We start from the raw sequence: 22,094 nt of genomic DNA on the forward strand, positions 1-22,094 counted from the left end.
TTTGGCAATCCCCCTTCTAGCACAGTTGAAGGGAACTGAAATCAGTTCATTCAGCCACTGGCTCTAGTCTGTCACTATGGTCACACTTCACCAAAAAATGATGACAGAGCTATGTGAATAGAAATCATCTGAACTTAATTTTAACAACCTGCCCCCACCCGTTAGAGCAAAATAAAAAAAAATCATGCATAGAACCTAATAGAAATTTTAAGCACAATTGTGTTGAAGTCCAATCTTAACTCTTTATGCACAAGGAGTGTTCAGAGAGGGGTTTTATCACCTGGTTCTCATGACAAGGACCCTGGCAGTACTCAGTCAGGCTCTCCACAGTTTGGTTGATGAGTCCCACGTTCTTCTCGTTGATGTAGAGTCCCAGCAGCCCTAGCCCTCCTGTGGTGCTGCCACAGATGCAGTCCAGGAATTGAAGAGTCTCACATACCAGATTATAGTTGTTCTTGTTGTTCTGATTGCGTAAGAAGTTCTGGAGAATGACAAGAAAGGTGGAAAAAAGGAAATGATACTAGGTTAATTTCTTTCTATCAGTGCTTGTTGTAATTACCTTACATGGGGTCTTTGCCTTCTTGACAATCAATTATACAATGGCTTGAAAATGCACCCATATCTCTTTTGCTATTATCATATTTTCTTATGTTACAACCAATAACTTCATTGTATTTAATTGGGATTTCATGTAATTGAACAACACAAAGTAGTGCATAATAATAACAAAGTAGTGCATATCTTTGATACCTGTTACTGTTCCTGGTCAGTCATTACCTATAGTCAGTATCTCCACTTTTTATTTTTGTAATTTGAGGTCACCACATTTTTTTTAATGTAAACTTTTTTTTTTTATTCTAAATTTTTTATTTTATGCATAAAATAACATCTTTTTAATTTCAGTTTTATTTAGTATTATGGGTTCTTGCTTGGTTTCCTTTTAGGTTGCTGGGATCTTGTTAAAGGTCTAATGTTGACCACAGAAAGAGACATAATGTGGCAGTATTGTTAATTGTGAAAAGCTATGTGCAACTGATTGTTGGAAATTGTTAAAATAAAACCTTTTAATGGTAGCAAATAACATTTGTTTTCCAAGGTTATTTAAACATATCGTAATATATATCGTCTATTGTGATAATAGGTTTTCTTCATATCACCCAGCCCTAGTGTGTGCAGTATTGCAGTTTGACCAAATATTTGGTAAGATTATTTAATATATATTATATTTATTAGTGGCATGCATTAATTTTCTGCATATTGAAAATATATTTGCTCAGCTGGATGAATGTGCTCCTTTATATCTTCATTACAGTTTTCAGCAGTAGTATTGCAATTACATATTTTCTTAATATCATGCAGCCTTACTTTTATCTAAACCATTCCACTGGCTAGGACACCTGTCCTACTGGAAGGTGAACCTCTGGCCCATTCTCAAGTCTTTTTTATCTCCAACAGGTTTTTTTTCCATGTTTGCCGTGTGTTTAGCTACATCCATCTTCCCATTAACTCTGTCCAGGTTCCCTGTCCCTGTTGTCAAAAAGCATCCCCACAGAATGATGCAGCCACCACCATATTTCTTTAGTGTTCTCCAAACTCTGAGACCTGAACTGAAAAGATGTGTTTATACTGAAATTAAATGACACTCATTTTACTAATCAGGTGACTTTTAAATGCAACTAGTTGTTTTTATTTAGAATTATTGGAGCAAATGGGGCTGAATACTAATGCATGCCACACATCCTTTTTCTTGTACATTTTGGGAAGAGATGGTGGGTGAAACAGCATCATTCAGACAATCAATATGAAAAATTCCTGTCCCACTTTAGAGGCTAAACAGAATCTGTTCATGAAGGAAGCGTTCTGCCTGGGTTGCTGGAGCTTACAAATATACACCATCATAGTGAAACCAGACCAACACACTAAAGATATGGAAACAGCAGCTTCAGGAAGTTTTGCAACTGGTGCCTATTTTTAACATGGTTTCAATTCTGCATAACCGAGTGCGATGATTAAAATTCAGAACAGAGGTCCGGAAGCCTGTTGTCGACTCATGAGAGGTAGGGCCATTTACGCAAAACAACATCCCCACAGTCAGAACAATGATGATGGCTGACCTGCAGATCTCTGTTGTGGTTCTCACAGAGCAGCTGCATAAGGCGTAGGATGGGCTGCATGATGGTAATAATGACACTCATTTCGCCTTCGTCTTGGCTCTTATCGGCGGTCGGTATGGGGGTACCGTCAGCAGCCGCCTGGTGCTCCTCAGCCTCTGCCTCACGACGGTAGATAGTGTACGCTTTCTTGGTGACAGCAGAGGCCTCCACCAGCTGCTCCTTTACTTCCTCAGTCACCATTGCAACCACCGGCACGTCTTTCACTAACCAAAAATATAGAAAAATGAGTCAAATAGAGACAATGGTGGAAATGAGATTCTTCATTTGACAAGTTGTACAGTATTCATAAAAAAATGTTAATATTTCCACACGTCTTCTACTGTACCATATCTGCCTTATTATTGCTGCTGTTAAGCAGTTTGTAGTACAAAAGTAAAGCAACATTTAACAAATTTAACATAGCCAGGTATTTAAAGACCAGATCAAATAAGTGCCACATACACAACTGGCAACTGGAGTATGTTTTTTGGATCAGGCATTCACATGTAAGTTGAGTTTAAAAGCCAATGTTTCCTTTTACAGCCTGTTCACCTTATACTATATTGGTACCTCTAACTCCTGACCCTCCCTCACCTTTCTTCCGTGTTGGCATGTCTTTGTCTGGCGGTTCCTCATCCTTCTTCTTGCTGCCCAGGTCGCTGGTGTTGACTGTCACAGTGGCTTTAATTTCCTGCTGGGCCAGCTTCATGCGCTCATAAAACACCTTGAAGAATTTTTCTGATTTGTTGTCTCCAGTTAAACGATTATAAAATGACCTCTGGGACAACAACAAAACAAAACAAAAACAGAGAATTTGGTTAACTTTTATTTTCCCTCAATAATTATTACCTCTAAATTAGGACGTAAAGATGATTCACCATTAGCTGTTACTTGCAGAATACATGTAAGCTAAAATCAAGCACCCTGTAAATGAAGGTGTCTTTTTTAACACATGTACTAGACTCTTATTTTGAAATAAGGCTATAGTTGCCCTGACCTGGTGTTGGGCAAGGAGGCATCACTGTTACATAAAGATATGAAGTAACACAACTTCTAACTTATTTCTGTAGCAACATTTTGGGTGACCGATTGACTGACAAGATACAAATGTAGATATTTGAAGGACACGTACTTTAGGCTTCACACTTCAGTGATAAATAGAAGCCAATTCGCAAAATCTAGAAAGAGTTGATACACTGCTGGAGCTACAGAGGTTATTTTGAGATGTTGGCAAATTCAGTTTCATTAAATTCAATTAATCTCATATGTACTGTGTTGTATATCAAGACAATTATGACATGGGAACCTTGCTGGAGATTCCTAAAGTGTTTTGTGGCAGATAAAATAATGGTGACTTATAAAAGCAACATTTTTCATAAATCAACCAAAATCCTAAGATAGGTTTTCACTGAAAATCCTTTAGCAACAATCTCCACTTGATTTTTATTCATTCTTCTAGCAAATACCCTAAATATGTGGTCATGTTTATGTTTTTTTATTTTGGAAACCATTTTGATTTCACCTATGATTTGCTGTGGAGACAGCGGGTAGCATAATACGGCAATCATGAAAATGGCCCAGAAGAGGCAACACTTCATGCAGAAACTGAAACAAACATAACTCTGTACCAGCCTCTCACAACATCCCTCAGAATTATGGCTGAGATGTTTTTACTGCATTTAAACATTGTACTCCAGCAGCAAAATGGCAGACAAGAGGGCGCTGCAGAGGATAGTGAGGGGAGTTGAAAAGGTCATTAGTTTTGCTACCTGCCCCTGTAGAAACAGGGCCCAGAACATCATGAGACAAACAAGATTTGATTTGATTTATCTATAAGCAATATAATAATATTTATTATTGAACTAATCCAATTTGTTTTTTTCTTAAAACAATGTTTCTGTTAGACAACCTGGGTCTTTAAAGGTGAAACTATATATCATATTTAGTCAGATGAAAACTTCCTTTTGAAAATAACCTTTAAGCAGAACTTAAAAATAGTTTTTAATAAGCCCACATTGCTGAATTAAAAATATTTTTTGGTCTAATGTAATATTCTGACATTAAACATTGTGTTTTCATTAACTGGAAAATCATCATAATTAACAAAAACAAAGGCTTGAAAGCATCAGTCTGTAATTAATCTATGTAATTTCTTTCATTTTGTGAATTGGGTTACTGAAATAAATTAACTTTTCAATAATTTCCAATATTACTGAATATGACTGTACTTGCAATTTCTTGCACATATCTCTGTTTATTATCCTATGGTTTCGGTTGCAAGGCAGTAAGTCAGTTGTTTGGTTACACACAGTTACATAAGAGTCACAGAAAAACAAACTTAAGACTTCTCTGTGCTCACCTGACATTACCTTGTATGCTCTATGACCTTTGACCACTAACATATTTGTGGCATGCTGGAGACAATACTGAGAGTCAACGTCTACAAGCTCTCCGTCGATTGCAAAACCCAAGACAACACGTGGGATTAGCTTGCAGCCGACTACAAAGCATGCACACAATAATGCTTCGTCCATATAACCATCCCCACAACTCTTCCACGTGCTGCACATGCACATACTTCAAAGTGTGCACACATTTAACATGAAGGTAAAAGTTTCCAACACAAACTGTACTTTGTGTGATAAACCAAGACCCTAATGAACATTTTGGAGACGTAATTGTTTTGTTAAGTGGGGAGGTTTGCCAAAGAAATCAGAGGGAAGCAAATGTTCTACACATAATGCAAGTACACAAAGGGCAATCTTGTGTGACAGCCTTGTATCCGTGAGGCTGTGTGTTTTTTTTTTTAAACCCACTCATCAGTTCTGCCCCATTTTCCTCACAACAATCCCCCCCTTACATAAGACCTGTAATCAGCTGAGTGGTTAGAGTGGGGACGCACTGCACCTCAGCTCTAAACACTGTTACATCAGCCTACAGAGGACGAGCTGCAGAGGGCCAGATGCAGGGAGAGAGGAAAACCCTGCCCTACTTTCATTGCCAGAATGACACGAAGCGAACGCGTAGTGTGAAAGAAAAAGAGTCTGAAAGTAGGAAGGGAGGTTGGGTTAGTTGATGTTAGCAGGCCTTATCACGTACAGAGATTCTGGAGCAGTTTAGAAAGCCTGTTACATAAGGCTCTTTCCAGGTTCAACCTAACTCACTTGTCTGAGAGGAGGAAACATGCAAACAATGAAACGCAGAATGACTGTGCATGGTACTAAAGTATCATATCTGCGCAGAAAGTGTATGATAACAGCAAACAGGGCAAGTCCCATGGAAAGCCCTTCACTTCATGTATTAAAATGTTTTACTCCTCTCCTTTTATGCAACAATTTTCTCTGGCTTGTTGTTGAAGCAGCTAACAAGACAGGGTCATTTATTGATAGCGATCTGATTAACAAGCAGGCTTTTAAAAAGGAGGAAAACTCCTCCAAACAAAAAACAACAGCTCCAGGATTCACCATATTAAAAACAGAACTCATGACTGTGTCCATAAAAACTCAATTTCTTCACTAATATGACGACACTCATTTCATTAACACTTGGCTGTCCTATATGCGCTAGGCAAAAAGAACAGCATGCAAATGTTGTATTGAGTTCTGTTTGCTCCGATTCCATGTGGATATTAAACCTCATTTGTTTTTAACCAAAGTGTATCTGCTGATGACCATCACAGTATGGTGAGACTGCCAAAAGCTTGTTCAGACTGGTCTTTTTATTTTAGGAAGTTCTAGTAATAGTATGGCATTACAAATTGGTTTTAATGCTGGCATAACTTTAAACACAATAAATTACCTTCTCACCTAAAACTGTAAAATAACTTCTCTGCAAAGGTATTCATGCCACTTTAACTTTACAACCACAAACCTCCATTTGTTTTTCGGGGGATTTTTTATGATAGACCAAACATCTTTTAGACATAAAATGGAGCATTCATTTTTCATTAGCCATCTTTACTGATGCTGCTAACTCTGAAGGAGTAGCTATATCCACAGAGAGAGCAATTGTTAAAAGAAAGCTACAACACATTTTGCTTGCAGTTTGCTACAAGTGACATAACATATGCAAGCCATGCCTCTTAAACAGCAAACATGCAGAAGAGGCTGCTCTGGTTAGATCTGACAAGAATTTAACTTTTTGGCATACATGCAAAACAATAGTAACACTGCCAAAGTAACACTTCACATGCCCCCGAGAACACCATTCCTGTGGTGAAACATGGTGATGGCAACATCATGTTCTGGGGATGCTTTTCTTTAGCGGTGACAAGGAACCTGGTTGGAATTTATAGGAAGATGGATAGAGCTAAATAAAGGGCAATAGAGCAATGAAACCTGTGAAAGACTTAAAACTGAGGCAGAGGTTCAGCTTATAACAACAAACCTAAACATACAGCCAGAGATACAATAGAATACTTTAGATCAATATTCATGTATATTTATGGCTTACAAGGCACTAAACTAATGGATAAGATTAAAATCTGCACCATTTCTGATAGCTTTCATTTCTAGTACAGTCAAGCACTACAACAACTTTCCAACAGAGTCTTTATTACGTTGTAGCATAGCTATCAAGAGATCATGTGACAGAAAGTAAACAAATTCAAAGAAAATTGTCTTCCAATGTGATTAACCTCTCCAGACAATGTGTTCAGCACATGTTTCTCCCTAGTGCTTGTTGAGTCATTCTTAAAATAAGCTGTCAGTCAGCCAATTAGCCAGAGCTCTCTCCACAGGGAAGATTAACCCTCTTTGTGCATCACTACAGAGCCATTAAGGTCGCTGGGAGCCACGCAGCTCCTGCTTTTGCTGGTCATGCTTAGACTGACTTGCCACTCTCTCCTCTAATCTACAGGATCAACATAGAAACACAGCGGGGGATTCTCTCTGATTATTTAGCGCATCTACTTTTCTCTCCATTTCATGTCAGATGCCACTGTGGCTCCTGGCATAAACACAAGCCACTTATGTAAGGTCTGTTTATACCACCAGCTCTCTGGTTTTATGTGCCTCCCCCCTCTGCAGCCTGACAGCTCAGTGAGTGACAAAGCAATCTCTGTTCTTATTGGGTAGCAATGCTTGACTACTTTGCCACCGCCCAGCTGGCATCCACTGAGGTCTACTCCCTGAAACGGTCACAAAACAGCCACATACTACTGATCATTTAAAGCAAAGCCAATGTGTCTTCTCAGAAATGTGTACAGGCAACAAGCCAAGCAAAGGCTGGCATGTATCCAATGACAACAAACTAAGAATTAAGCACAACAATCTGACATAAGATGCTGCTCAAAATTTATTAAACTTCCCATAAAGTATAACATTTGAAAAAGAGCAAACTTTGGACATGGTTAAAGGAGAGCTAGTATGTTGATGCTGCTAATGCCTGGAAACTCACTTTGCAGAATCTTTTTAAAGCTTTCCGAGAGTTAGCTGCGCAGTGAACTTGAACCAAGCAAAGAAGGGGGTGGTGACTCATGCTGGGAAGGGGCTGAGGATAGCTGCATGCCACAACAAGCCTCTCCAGTAACATTGGTAAGACCTGTTTTGGTCCTATGAATTCTCATGCAATAAAAAGAAGGTGTTGAAAACATGTTCTCTGTGCAATGCGGAGCAGAGATGATACTCTTAATTACTCTAACAGAAGCAGTTATGGATTTTTATTTTGGAAAAAAGCTTTCTTCCTTCAGTGTATATATATTGCGTGTTTGTATGGATTTACACATTTAATTTGATATGAGTCTTTGGAAACTTTAAACGTGTAATTCACATTTCATGTTACCTTAGGTATATGTAATGTGATGTGATGTGACACAGAAGGCTATTTATCTTAACCTCTCTTCACAGAGACAGAGACAGTTTCTTCCCCCAGGCTGTTTCTCTGTTGAACATTCAATAGAGTACAAAACAACAACATACAGATGTTGCAAATGCACCTTTTTATTTATATATGTGTATATTGTACATTGCAAAATATGTATATTCTGTAATGCAAAAACAAACCAAAGAGCAAAGTGTACTGGAGTCAAATTCCTTGTTTGTATGTTTGTATGTACAAACTTGGCAATAAAGCTGATTCTGAAAACAGGGAAGACAAGAGGTCAGGCCATTCCAGTAAGGAAGTCGTGTGTTGATCTTCACAAGTCAGAAAATGACTGCAAGAAAATTCCTACTCGCCTAAACTTACCCATACATAAAATAAGATCATTAATAAAGAAAACGTCTTTAACAGCATAAAATAACAATGAAGAAGAAGAAACAATAGGAACCAGTTGTCATAAACAGTGTTTTGTGTGAATGTTGACTGTAGATGTTTTAGAAATTGAGATACATACCAATCATATAATACAAGAACAAGAGCAACAGAGTGTCAACAAACCTCAGGGAAGTAAAAGGCACAAGGAATCTGATGAATAACAAATGTTTCAAGCGCCATTTTGCTTGTTTTCTTCATGAGAAGTGTTTTTAATCCACAGCTAATGATGTCATTGTGTTACTAAATACGATGCTTTTTAGATGGCTGTTATTCTCATTTTTACTTTTAAAAGCCATTTATAGATTAGCTGCTGCCATTTACTTTGAGTAATAAAAGTTTTTCACACACATCCTTTAAATTACAGTTTTATGAGGATGTGCAATACCAACAGTTCACCTTTCATGGCGATTCTCTGCAACTTTCACAAATCACTTTGAACAATGGCCTGAGAAGCTTTCTTCCTGTCTTAGTGGGATTTTTGTAAGCACTGCGGTGACCTGCTTGGCTGAAATCAATCTGTCACCCCTATGAAGCAACAACAGAGCAGAATTGGCAAGCAGGTGTGAAGTGGGAGGAGCACTGCGAGCAGCGCCCGAACATAAGCAAATAAGCAGCTGAAACTCGCTGGTTCTGTGATTCTAGCACATTTTGTCACAGGATGTGGCGACTAGAGTGGTTGACTTGTTAAAAGCTGAGGGGGTTCATCTGCGACCATAACACTGAACTGTTTAATGAAAATATTTCCTGTCTCCTTCCATTTCTCACTTTGTGAATGCTACTCTTGTTCACACAGGTGGCTTCAAGTGTGCAGATATAGAGCAACCAGCTGCAGGCCATCTCTAAACACCTTTGAAATAAATACTTCAGTGCTTCCCTGTCATGCACCTTGATTGTGTGCTCGAATCCAGTTAGTCAAGTTCCAGTGTTTTCTGTTTGACTTTTTTCAAACATGACTTCACTTTTACTTGTCAAAACCCACCTACAGTCCCATTTCACACCTGTTTTGCATGCCTACCCCTTCAGGACTCAATTCTGATTCCTTTCAACCTGAACTCAAGCTCTCAGTTGAGAGTTAGCTTTTTCCCACAATGTTTGTTGGCTTGTTTACAACTGTGGATAACCCTGAAAACAAACAAGCAGACCGTTCGCATAAATCTGTTTTTCATTCAGGCAACAATGGCCTCTCTGTTCTAAAAGAGGGACATGCAACTAATTGTTGTACAAGACAGGAAAATGTGATGGATCTGCTGATATAGGGGTTGGACAATGAAACTGAAACACCTGTCATTTTAGTGTGAGAGGTTTCATGGCTAAATTGGATCAGCCTGGTAGCCAGTCTTCATTGATTGCACATTGCACCAGTAAGAGCAGAGTGTGAAGGTTCAATTAGAAGGGTAAGAGCACAGTGTTGCTCAAAATATTGAAATGCACACAACATTATGGGTGACATACCAGAGTTCAAAAGAAGACACATTGTTGGTGCATGTCTTGCTGGCGCATCTGTGACCAAGACAGCAAGTCTTTGTGATGTATCAAGAGCCATGGTATCCAGGGTAATGTCAGCATACCACCAAGAAGGACAAACCACAACCAACAGGATTAACTGTGGACGCAAGAGGAAGCTGTCTGAAAGGGATGTTCGGGTTCTAACCCAGCTTGTATTCAAAAAACATAAAACCACAGCTGCCCAAATCATGGTAGAATTAAATGTGCACCTCAACTCTCCTGTTTCCACCAGAACTGTCCGTCAGGAGCTCCACAGGGTCAATATGCACGGCCGGGCTGCTATAGCCAAACCTTTGGTCACTCATGCCAATGCCAAACGTCGGTTTCAATGGTGCAAGGAGCGCAAAGCTTGGGCTGTGGACAATGTGAAACATGTATTGTTCTCTGATGAGTCCACCTTTACTGTTTTCCCCACATCCGGGAGAGTTACGGTGTGGAGAAGCCCCAAAGAAGCGTACCACCCAGACTGTTGCATGCCCAGAGTGAAGTATGGGGGTGGATCAGTGATGGTTTGGGCTGCCATATCATGGCATTCCCTTGGCCCAATACTTGTGCTAGATGGGCCAAGGACTACCGAACCATTCTTGAGGACCATGTGCATCCAATGGTTCAAACATTGTATCCTGAAGGCGGTTTTGAGGATGACAATGCACCAATACACAAAGCAAGACTGGTGAAAGATTGGTTTGATGAACATGAAAGTGAAGTTGAACATCTTCCATGGCCTGCACAGTCACCAGATCTAAATATTATTGAGCCACTTTGGGGTGTTTTGGAGGAGCGAGTCAGGAAATGTTTTCCTCCACCAGGATCACGTAGTGACCTGGCCACTATCCTGCAAGAAGAATGGTTTAAAATCCCTCTGACCACTGTGCAGGACTTGGATATGTCATTCCCAAGATGAATTGACGCTGTATTGGCCGCAAAAGGTGGCCCTACACCATACTAATAAATTATTGTGGTCTAAAACCAGGTGTTTCAGTTTCATTGTCCAACCCCTGTACATAGTAAATTCAATCTGGATCATTGATAATATGCATACAAAGCTCGGTTCTGTTAGTTTGCTGCTAAACAAAATATCTATTCTGAATTTTAAAAGGAAAATTAAGTCTTCATGTTCACACATAACTCTGCGAAGTTTAACTCAAATTCAACAAAAGGTAGAAAATGCAGAACGTTTCTGCAAGATTTCCCGTAATATATATGCAAACATTTTGTGGACCATTATTTTTGACAGTCAAATCATTGCTCCAAATAAAACCTTCCTAAATAATCTAACGTACGCTCTTACAAAATTTGAATAATGCAGACAAATGAAAAGTTATTTTTCATTCCAGAAATGATGACAAACTAAACAGTTGGCCAAGTACTGCACAGTAAAAGGTCAAGGTTCCTTTTGCATGAATTACTGTAATAATGTGCCATGATGTGAGGGTGATCAGCCTGTGGTTCAGCTGAGGCGTTAAGAGAGCCTAGGTGTCCTTATTAGCGGCCTACAGCTAATCTGCATTGATGGCGTTGGTGCACAATACCCCATAGGTTCTTTATGCAGTTGAGATCAGGTCAGAGTTGTTTGTTGGGAAATCCAGCACACTGATTTTGTGGTCAATAAAGCAGTATTTTGTGCTTTAGGCAGTGTGGGAAGGTGCCAAGTCCTGCTGGAAAATAAATTTAGCGTCTCAAAAACGTGGAAACTTCACACCAAACCTCAAGCAGCTTGGATTATGTGCCTCTCTGGTCTTCCCCAGCAGTTTTCCTCATGATTCTGTAGTACATAAGGCCATATCATCAAATTTGGGATTTAAAATCCTTTTTGTAAAAATCTGTTTTATGTAAAAATATAATTTTCTAAGAAACAATAATAAAATTCACTAGCTTTAAAAATCAAAAATAAACACTTAATACTTTGTGTAATTAATCTATATGAGTTTTGCTTTTTGATTTAAATAAGTAAAATATTTTTGGATGATATTCTAATTTCTTTAGATGCACGTATCTTCGGTAAAGTGTAATACACACTACTGGTCAAAAGTTTTAGACACACTTTCTGGTTTTCTTTATTTTCATGACTATTTACACTGTACGTAGATTCTCATTGACGGCATCAAAACTGTGAATGAACACATATGCAATTATGTGGCAAACATAAAATTGTAAAATAACTTTAAATATTACTCTTTCATCACCCAGGCTGAAGTCACCGAGGTGGTTAAAAAGCTCCGTGGTGGCAGGGCTTCAGGGGTGGATGAGATCCGCCCTGAGTACTTCAAATCTCTGGATATTTTGGGGGGCTGTCATGGTTGACACGCCTCTTCAACATTGTGTGGCGGTCAGGGACAGTGCCTCTGGACTGGCAGACTGGGGTGGTGGTCCCCCTTCATAAGAAGGGTGACCGGAGGGTGTGTTCCAACTACAGGGGGATCACACTCCTCAGCCTCCCTGGTAAGGCCTACGCCAGGGTATTGGAGAGGAGAGTCCGACCGGTAGTCGAACCTCGGCTTCAGGAGGAGCAGTGTGGTTTTCGTCCCGGCCGTGGAACACTGGACCAACTCTATACCCTCTACAGGTTACTCAAGGGTTCATGGGGGTTTGCCCAACCGGTTCACATGTGTTTTGTGGACCTGGAGAAGGCATTCGACTGTGTCCCTCGTGATGCCCTGTGGGGGGTGCTCCAGGAGTATGGAATCGGGGGCCCTTTATTAGGGGCCATCCGGTCCCTGTATGAGCGGAGCAGGAGTTTGGTCCGCATTGCTGGGACTAAGTCGGACCTGTTCCCAGTGCATTGTTGTCGCAACCGAGTGTGAAGCATTTGGGATGAAGATCAGCTCCTCCAAGTCAGAGGCCATGGTACTCGACCGGAAAAGGGTGGCTTGTCCTCTTCAGGTTGGAGGGGAGTTCCTGCCTCAAGTGGAGGTGTTCAAGTATCTTGGGGTCTTGTTCACGAGGGAGGGAAGAATGGAGCGGGAGATCGACAGACGGATCGGTGCGGCTGCCGCAGTAATGGGGGCACTGTACCAGTCCGTTGTGGTGATGACGGAGTTGAGATAGGGTGAGGAGCTTGGCCATCCTGGAGGGGCTCGGAGTAGAGCCGCTGCTCCTCCACATCGAGAGGAGCCAGTTGAGGTGGCTTGGGCATCTATACCGGATGCCTCCTGGACACCTTCCTCGGGAGGTGTTCCAGGCACGTCCCACTGGGAGGAGACCCAGGGACGGCCCAGGACACACTGGAGGGACTGTGTCTCTCGGCTGGCCTGGGAACGCCTTTAGCTCCCCCCGGAGGAGCTGGAGGAGATGTCTGGGGAGAGGGACGTCTGGGTGTCTCTGCTGAGTCTGCTGCCCCTGCGACCCGGTCCCGGATAAGCGGAAGACGACGAGTACCAGTTCGAGAACTTTAAATATGTTTTATATTTTAGATTCCTTAAAGTAGCCACCCTTTGCTATGTTGACAGATATGCTAACCTTTGGCCGTCTCTCAATGAACCACTGGGAAGTTCTTTCAAGACTCTTTGGAAAACCATTTAGGTGACCACCTCATGAAGCTCATGGAGAGAATGCCAAGAGTGCAAAGAAGAAATCAAAGCAAAGGGTGGCTATTTGGAAGAATCTAAAGTATAAAAATGTTTAAAGTTACTTCACACTTTTTGTTTACTATATAATTTCATGTCTCTTCTTTTGTTGGCTGTTGATGAGAATCTACACTATAAATATTAATGAAAAACAGAGACTCATTAAGTGGAAAAGTATATCTAAAGCTTTTTACTGGTAGCGTATACATAAAATGAAGGTTAAGTCCTAAAGTTAAATCAAAGTATGTCCAAACAGTGGCTGTAAGGTGTGGCATTTTCTCCAGTAGCACCACAGAACCTACCGGAACTCTAACGGTCTGTGGGTTGGGTCTTTTACTGCACTCTTCCCATCAGGAAAGCATGACCCAGTTAAGATTCTGTTGGAATGTCAGGAGGCCTTGGGCTCTGGGCATCACTCACCTAGTCATTGCGGCAGCTTATGTAACAGAAGTCGTGCCTAAGGAAGTCAGGTTTCATCAGGTAACAGCAACATGCAAATCTGAGCATATTATGCAAGATAGCCAGCAACACCACAAACCAGTAAAACCTAGATAAATGGTTCTACAAGCAGCACACCAGCTTGCAGATGAAATATGCACAGATATATTGACGCAGGCAGGCATACACCCTGCAGGGCTGAAATAATTTAATTTCAACAATGGTTCTCTGTCCTCAAACTTCCCTTTGTGAGCCTCTCAAAGAGTTAAAGTTACCTAGGTAACCCCTGGCGAGTTGCAGTGAAGTAATGATGCGTTTCTCTGCACAGCTTGGACCTTTTCTAGAAGACTTGTATTCATGCTTCGGATTCTACTCATAGTTCACTAGTGGGAATGCTTTGAGTGGACACATTTATTTGCAAGATACACGCACGAGATCTTAACCTAATTTAAACTCCGCTCCAACACTGAGCAGCCGGGTGGTGAACTCGGTAACTTCCACTCACCTGGATGACTGTGTTTCCACCCTCAAGCAGCGCGATGGCTAACAAAATGCTCTCCTGGAAAATACGATCACTGGTGGCATTCATGATGAGGTCAATCACCAGATCAGAGGCTCCTTCTTTATCAAGGTGGCACTGGACCTCAGCCAGACTCAGCTCCCCTCGACCTCCAATCCCAGAGCTCACAACTATGGTCAAAGAAGTGAAATTCATTAGAATCCACATTTTTAACCTTATTAGTATATCTATATATACCTATCTATATCTATCTATCTATCTATCTATCTATCTATATATATATATATATAGATATATATATACATATATATATATAGATATATATATAGATATATCTATATATATATATATATATATATATATATATATATATATATATATATATATATATATATATGCTGTAGTGAGACATAACAGCATATATATATATATATGCTGTTATGTCTCACTAAAGAAAACCCTAAAACCTAACCGGTTGCCCTTCACAGCAACTAAGCTAAAGGCCAATTAGTTTTTCAACAGCAGTGTTGTGTTGGTTTTGCTGTCTGATTTGATCAGACGAGCTTGGTACCAACGTCAATCTAGAGCAAATCATGAAACAGCCCAGCCATCAACATTTACCAGCCTCCAAACTTTATCTGTCAGACCTGTTCCAATTATAATCTTCACTAGCAAAGAACACTAGGAAGAAGGAAAAAAAAAAGACGCCTACTTAAAAAAATAAAAATAAATTTGTGACCATAATTTGACAGTTAGGGGGCCCAGTTCTGAGTCCCCCCCCCTTCACCAAGTGCCCAGGACATCAGCCCAGGTTGTCCCCCCTTCAGTGGCCATGCAGTCCGACAAAGTAGCACATAAATGAGAGTGGCAGGAAAATGATACGTGGTTTTGTTTACACATAATCTGAAAAGTGTGGCATACATTTGCATTCATCAGCCCTGAGTCAATACTTTGTTTTCTGCTGCAATTACAGCTGGCACCTTTAGGTCTTTTGGACAGTTTCAATGAGTTTTGCACATCTAGAAACTTTTTATTTTTGTGTATTTATCTTTGAATAATAGTTCCATCAAATGGGATCGACAGCATCTGTGAAAGTTTTTTTTCCAGTTTTTGCCACAGATTCTTGATTAGATTTAATGTACATTTAGGCCCTATGTTCTCCTGCAAGGTGAATCTCTATCCAAGTCTCAGGTCTTCTGCAACTCTATAACTTAATCTTCCCGGATTACCTTGTATTTTAGATCAAAACTGATCACCTTCCCTATCCTTGCTGAAGAGAAGCATCTTTACACCATGATGCTGCCACCTCTAACTTTCACAATGGGGATGATTTGTCCAGGATAAATTGCTGTAATAGCTTGGGATATTATTTTGTAACCGAAACCTGCTTTTCGACAACTTCATCCATGATCTGCCTGCTGTGTTCCTTGGTCTTCATGATGCTCTTTGTTTACTAATGTTCTCTACCAAATCTGAGACTTTCACAGGATGGCTGCATTTATACTGTTACATTACACACATGTAGGCTTCATTTTATTCTGAGGTTACTTCTGAAGGCTATTGCTTGAACCAGATTTTATTTAGGATTATCAAAGTGAAGAGGGTCTGACAACAAACGCATGCACTCTTCAGATTTTTATTTTTAAACACATTTTTTTTAACCATTCAACACTTTCCACCAACTATATAACCATGCAATGCTTTGTGTTGTTCTGTCAAAAATACGTTTTCGTATGTGAAAAAGTTCATAAAGGGTGAATATTTCTGCATTGCTCTGAAAAAAAGAGGCAGTAAATAAGTAGAATAAAAATGGAACCTCTGCAGTTTAGATAATAAAATAACCAGAAAAATTCGCAAAAAAACCTCATAAACAGATAATGTGGTCGCATTATTAGGGGGCTGATGCTTAAAGCTTTGGGAGTGGAAATGCAGAGGCTATGGCTCATGCATTAGGCCGTCCAGATGCAACACACAAATAACACCACATTTGCCTTTAATCCACAGAGGTATTTTAATTCCTGCTGCTGTGGCCACCCAACGCATGCAGTAAGGGAGGAACTGGTGACATAACCGCACCCATCAGAGCCATCTCTGATGGCAAGCAACTGAATCAACAGCACATCCCGTTCTACACGGAGCTTGGAACGCTGGTCTCCTGGCAACGACACGGCCAGCGTTGGGCCGAGAAGAGAGCCAGCATGCTCAGCGGCACAGCAGCCACAAGGAGTGCAAGATCAGTGGTGTGAATTAAATCCTATATTTTCTCTATTCCTAAGCATTGCAGTCAAAAACGGGCATGCCTGAGAATATGTAATAAAAAAGAGCAGGTACCATGAGTTCTGAAAAATGATTTTATCTTTTTGAGGTTTGTCTAAATTGAGAAGAAACTGAAGAGATCACTAGATGGCTGTTTCCATGCATCGCATTCAGTTTATTTACATGGTTGTCAGCTATGCAGATGCAAAGAAAATGATCTTCATCAGCAGGCTCCACCCACAGTTTGTTAACTGCTACCCACTGGAAAGTGTCGGTGTTTATCTGTTTATGACTTTTCTGTGTAATCTGTGTAACCAACAGTCATTTCTGTTTTGAAAGCGACTTAAAATGAAAAAAACTCTTTGATGTGAAATTCACAGTGATTTTATTTGTTTTTCATATTTACCTAGGCAATGCCAGTGTTAAGGAATACACAGATCAAACAAACTTACAATAACAAAAGCTTTTATTGTGCAAAGGTTCTGATTCTGCATCTATGTGCTTTCGTTGTTCATGGGCATCTGATTATAGAGTGTCTTAAAACAGCAGAATTATGGTAGCTAATAAGAAATTCCATGAAAATCTCTTTAAGATATCACTTCCATATTAACAGATAAAATCTTCATTCTGACTACACAGGCAAAGATTTACATTGCACATTGAAACGCTAAAGCAACTGGAACATCCTGACTAATCTTGTGTTTCCAGTGGGCTCTTTAAGAGATTTCATATCTTTCACTTTTGCTAATCAAATCGATCATTACAGGACCTAAAAAAACTCCCAAACCTTTATATCGGCTTCAGATGTGGAAGGCTTGACAAACTTATCTGTTACAGCTAACATCTAGGTGCTGGTTGGAAACTTCAGTTGGCTGTCACGTCAGTAACACCACTTATTGGTTGTTCTCAGTTATTTTTTATTTGGTGCTCAAACGGACACATCAACACAATCTAACTTACGTGTAGGTGATTTTCCTTGAGCTCCAGGCGTGAGTGGGCCATTGCTGTAGGATGTAAGGCTCTCTCTCCTCTGACCAGATTTAACATTTCCATAGTACCGGTTGACCAAAATTTGACGCAGAGCCTCACCCTGTGGGGAAACTCAGACTTAGTGTGAAAAAAACACGTTGTATTAAGGCAGTTTATCTCCAGTCCAAGTAACTGTAAAAATTTGACAACAAATTAATAAAAATGAACAGACAGAATTTTAAATGATTTTGTCAACTTTAAAACCCACAAGACAAATATCGTGAAAAAAACCAAATGGTTACACAGAAAAACAAAATAATCTAAGCTTCGTTTTCTTTGTAGGATTGCATAGGCACTATTTAGCTTTTTGTTTTTCTTGATAAATACTTTTCAGCAATTCTTCAGATTATCAATGTATAAAGGTTCCAGGTCATTTCGGATCCACACCAATTTGTACCATTTCCAGTGCCATATGATCCCTTTCTTCTAAGGTTTTGTGCAAATATTGTAAAACCCATGTACCTCAACCACTACATAGCTGTTAATTTGTCTGTGTCTTTAAAGACTTTCAGGAATTGTATAAATATACATAAACATGCTCAAATCTTCCACATAATTCAAATTAATTTAATTGCATATTATTTTCTAAATACTTTCTATTACACTCTTTTTCCATTTATTTTGGAAAAGTTCACTGTCTGGGCCAGTTGACTCTTATAAAATGTGACAAAGAAACAAACTGACCAAACCAGAAAGAATTCTAAGTGACCTCCTGCTAAAAATATAATTTAATGGAGTCATAAAACCGTACTTCCTTACAGAAAACTAAGAGTAGATTACTTTAAATTACAAATTACTTTAAATCTTTAGTTGTTAAACCAAAGATCATCAGAATAATTGGATGACAATGACTGGGTTAGGTTCTGGGTATACGGACCAGTGGGGTTAGTCTTTTTCCAAAATAGTTAGAAGTATGTTGTCTTCAAAGATTTTCCTGAGCCCTTCAGCAAATAATTTCACTAGGTGGCCTCTTTCAGTGGTTCCGACCAGGCCAAGTAGGCTATGCTCACGATTTCCCAAAAGCTAGCCTAGAGTTAGCTTCTCGGATATCATAGCATGCAATCTCAGGTTTTTCTTTAATTCGCTGACTTAAAACTACAATTTTAAATGAAGCCTTGCAGACCGGAGGCCATGCTGAGGCCTCTCCCACCCCCATGCTTTACTACATGCATTGCTCTTTGTTGAATTGGTGTAATTCACAGTAACAAGTCATCGTTATGCAACTACGATTATCAGATTAAGAAGCGCAGATGATGTTCTCCTGCTGATCTGCCTCATGTTACATTCAATAGAAGTGTCAGGGGAGTGAATGAGCGCCATGCTGTGGAAGCAGTGCGACTGTGAGGGCTGTGCATCAGTTAGTCCGTTGTCGCACACAAAAAGTATAGCGTCTTGGACCAGACCACAGCAAAACTCTTAACCTACCCTCCTTTGATCCTCCACTTGCTTCAGTGGCTGGTTGGGATCAAGCTCCTTAAAGGTGTTGCGAGTTAGCAGAAAGCATTAAAATAAGAAAAAAATTAAAGAAATGAACGAAAAGTTTGGGAAAACTGGGGAAAATAATTAAGAGAACAAAATTGGCCATTAATCCAGTGCAAATTAGTTACTTTACAAGCATGCAGGAAACAGGGTGCAGATTTGATCGTGCAGTTAAGAGGGAAGTGGTAGTGTCAGGGAAGATGTGAGGTTGAGTCAAACTCATGCAAGGTTTCATGCAAGGGAGGACTGCTATTCATTCTAAAACAAGCAGCACCTGCAACATTCTTAAGGCCAGTTTGTGTCATTGGGTGACACACAAACATAAAAAATATCACACCATCCTAACGTCTTTGACTTGTGAAAGCTCTGCAGATTCGTATGCCCACAGTATGATGTCAGCAAGGTCATGCTTTGGTTGATTCTTGTAAGGCAGCTCCCTCATAACATTAAAACTTGATACAGCAGCAAAATAAAATGAATTACATGACAGAACACCAAGCTGCCTGAGGGAAGTAAACATAAAATAATACAAAATGATTCAGGTAATGGAGTTGCTAACACACACCAGTATGGCATGAAAAATACCTCATCCATTACGCCAAACCCCACCCTCATTGCTGCCCCACCGTATGAGTGGCATAAAACTGGAGTTTGGCCAAAATCTAAAGAGCTGGTGTCACTGAGGCATAATTGTAGGGGTGGACTGGGGCATCACAAGAGAAAATCCATGAGAATGGGAAGGGATATGGTACTGCGTGGATGAAGAAATACAAAACACCAAGGAAAAATGCAATGGGATAGAACTGGTGTATAAACATAACGAGGGATGTCTGATCAGTAATGACCCATATCATCAAGCAATGTGGTCTTAAAAACACACCTCTGCCAGGACTTCAGGCTCAGGTGGAGGTGCCAGCTGATTGGAGATAAAAGGATGGAGTTAGATAAGGCGTCAAGATGTTGATTTTCTTGTGCTATTTTTGCCTTCAACCTGTAGCATCCTCTTCAAAACTACCTGATATTATATCTACAGAAGTGTCTTTGTTTATGTATCGGATTTCTACAATCCACTAACATGCACGACTGGACATCATCAATGTGCATGACTTGGAGCCAAGGGTGGAAGGGAACATTGCATGTTAGTTTTCATGGCTTCATTGATGAGAAAACACAGATGAGAAGCAGCATTGACCTGTTGCAGCAAGAAAACAGAAGCTCTCGAAAGAAAAAAAAAAATCTTGGTCTTCTCTTTAACATAGACTCTGGTTACAATCCAACATAATTTTGTGTGCTCAGTTGCCTCTGGTTCCCTTTTAACCTGCTGCCCATTCCCAACATGACACTGCAAGCATCACTAAAATGCAAGAACGATATGCACAAACCTTGCACCGGTTTGTGCACTGATATGTGTTGCTATTGGAAGAGATGTCCTACAAAAATTATTAGGAGGAAGGAAAATTTGTAAACTGGTGGAACAAAAGGTTTCTTACTGAGATCAAAGCTGAATTTTATCGGTAACCAGAAAAAAAAAGAATATAAATGCACCAAAGAAAATAACCACAGAGAATAACTCGGCTAACCTTTCTACAACTGTGTGTTACACAACTGGTTTTATTTTAGTAATCATCTCAAAATATTCTCAACAAAAACAAACCACAGGAAAAATAATTAAAACAACATCTCCTAATTTTGCATCTTGCTGTGTAAAGATACTGCAAACAAAACAACAAGGCAGACCATATCATCATCAGATTAACTAAACTCTAGAGAGAATGCCATTAAAATAAACAATTAGTTTATTAACAAAAAAGTGTTAAGCCTTCGAAAAGTTATTTAAGTTGACTTTAATTTAGAGATACATAGAGAAAATGCCTTCTGAACTGGCCACCCAGAATCTGAAGGATAACCCACATGGACTGCCCTGCTGCAACATACTAAGAGATGAACATTCATTTGCATTTTAACACAGCTTTGGATGGATAGCACATCCAATTGGCCAAGGGAGAACTGAGTACTGGACCTCAGCCAAGGGTAATCTTATCAGAACCGTTGAGGTTCCTGAAGATAGGAACATCTGGCGTTGTGTCAGCCTCCGACCAGACGCTGCTGATGTGGGTTGCTTAATAGAAAATTATGGTTTGGTATTTGCTAAAACGCTTCTGATGGCTCCAATGTATGTTGCCCTTAAAATGTTTTTCTTCTCTTCTGACCTATGGATGCACCATACAAGGTCGCAGTTGCACTAACAACACTGTTTGGTGTGGAATTTGTTACTAAGGGAAGAAGACAGTGATTTTCAGTATCAGAGAAGTACAGATGAAGTCAGAGAAAGCACAAAAGGTTTAGGAATCTACTAGAAAGGTAATCATTTTCAACAGAGAAATGTCGACTTCTCTTTTAAGCAACAACAACAGAAAGTGGGACTTCAGCTGAACGTATACCGGAACGTAAGATGAACGTATACTGGAAAAATTGCTCCTCTTGATGAGATCACATTTTGTCATGGAATGTGCAATACTGCAAAATGTTAGTCTTTTGAAAATCTCTGTCAGATTCCACTTACTCTACGGGTAATACATACAGATACTGAAGAGCTAAGTGCAAAAATAATATGCTAAAGACAGGCTAAAAATTTAATCCATCCTTTTTTGCCTTTGTTGCAAATGATAGAAATAATAATGAAAACCTGTTTTACTGCAGTGCTCTCTGACATAACTGCTTTCTCTCTCTCTCTCTCACACACACACACACACTTTGTTTGATGCTGCCTCTGGCCCAAATGTAAATAATTAATGACCAAGAAGGATTCAGTATATTTCCAATAAATTAATGAGTGGTTTAACAATCTAACCCCAAAAAGCATGTCAGAGCTTTTTTTTCATAAATTTTTAT

The 22,094-nt window shown here is 39.8% G+C and overlaps 1 protein-coding gene and 1 long non-coding RNA gene across 6 annotated transcripts in view; one reads left to right on the plus strand and one right to left on the minus strand.

The window, feature by feature from the left end:
• The window catches only part of LOC124856654, a 63,146-nt gene extending 46,372 nt beyond the window's left edge, over positions 1-16,774 (plus strand). Inside the window, exon 2 of the long non-coding RNA XR_007035387.1 lies at positions 16,443-16,774. This is a non-coding gene — a long non-coding RNA (uncharacterized LOC124856654). The remainder of the gene's footprint in view (positions 1-16,442) is intronic.
• Positions 1-22,094, minus strand: part of itpr1b (inositol 1,4,5-trisphosphate receptor, type 1b) — a 155,479-nt gene that overhangs the window by 50,477 nt on the left and 82,908 nt on the right. For 3 of the 5 annotated variants that reach the window (XM_047347348.1, XM_047347349.1, XM_047347347.1), the window contains 7 exons: positions 20,083-20,118; positions 19,149-19,196; positions 17,655-17,784; positions 14,424-14,608; positions 2,748-2,931; positions 2,115-2,377; positions 281-481 (listed from right to left, as the gene is read on the minus strand). In XM_047347348.1, the coding sequence (XP_047203304.1) occupies positions 281-481; positions 2,115-2,377; positions 2,748-2,931; positions 14,424-14,608; positions 17,655-17,784; positions 19,149-19,196; positions 20,083-20,118 (1,047 nt within the window). The remainder of the gene's footprint in view (positions 1-280; positions 482-2,114; positions 2,378-2,747; positions 2,932-14,423; positions 14,609-17,654; positions 17,785-19,148; positions 19,197-20,082; positions 20,119-22,094) is intronic. The other 2 variants (XM_047347351.1, XM_047347350.1) reach the window with 1 other exon arrangement.

This window comes from Girardinichthys multiradiatus, chromosome 20, assembly GCF_021462225.1.
Source record: "Girardinichthys multiradiatus isolate DD_20200921_A chromosome 20, DD_fGirMul_XY1, whole genome shotgun sequence".
Taxonomy (NCBI): Eukaryota; Metazoa; Chordata; class Actinopteri; order Cyprinodontiformes; family Goodeidae; genus Girardinichthys; species Girardinichthys multiradiatus.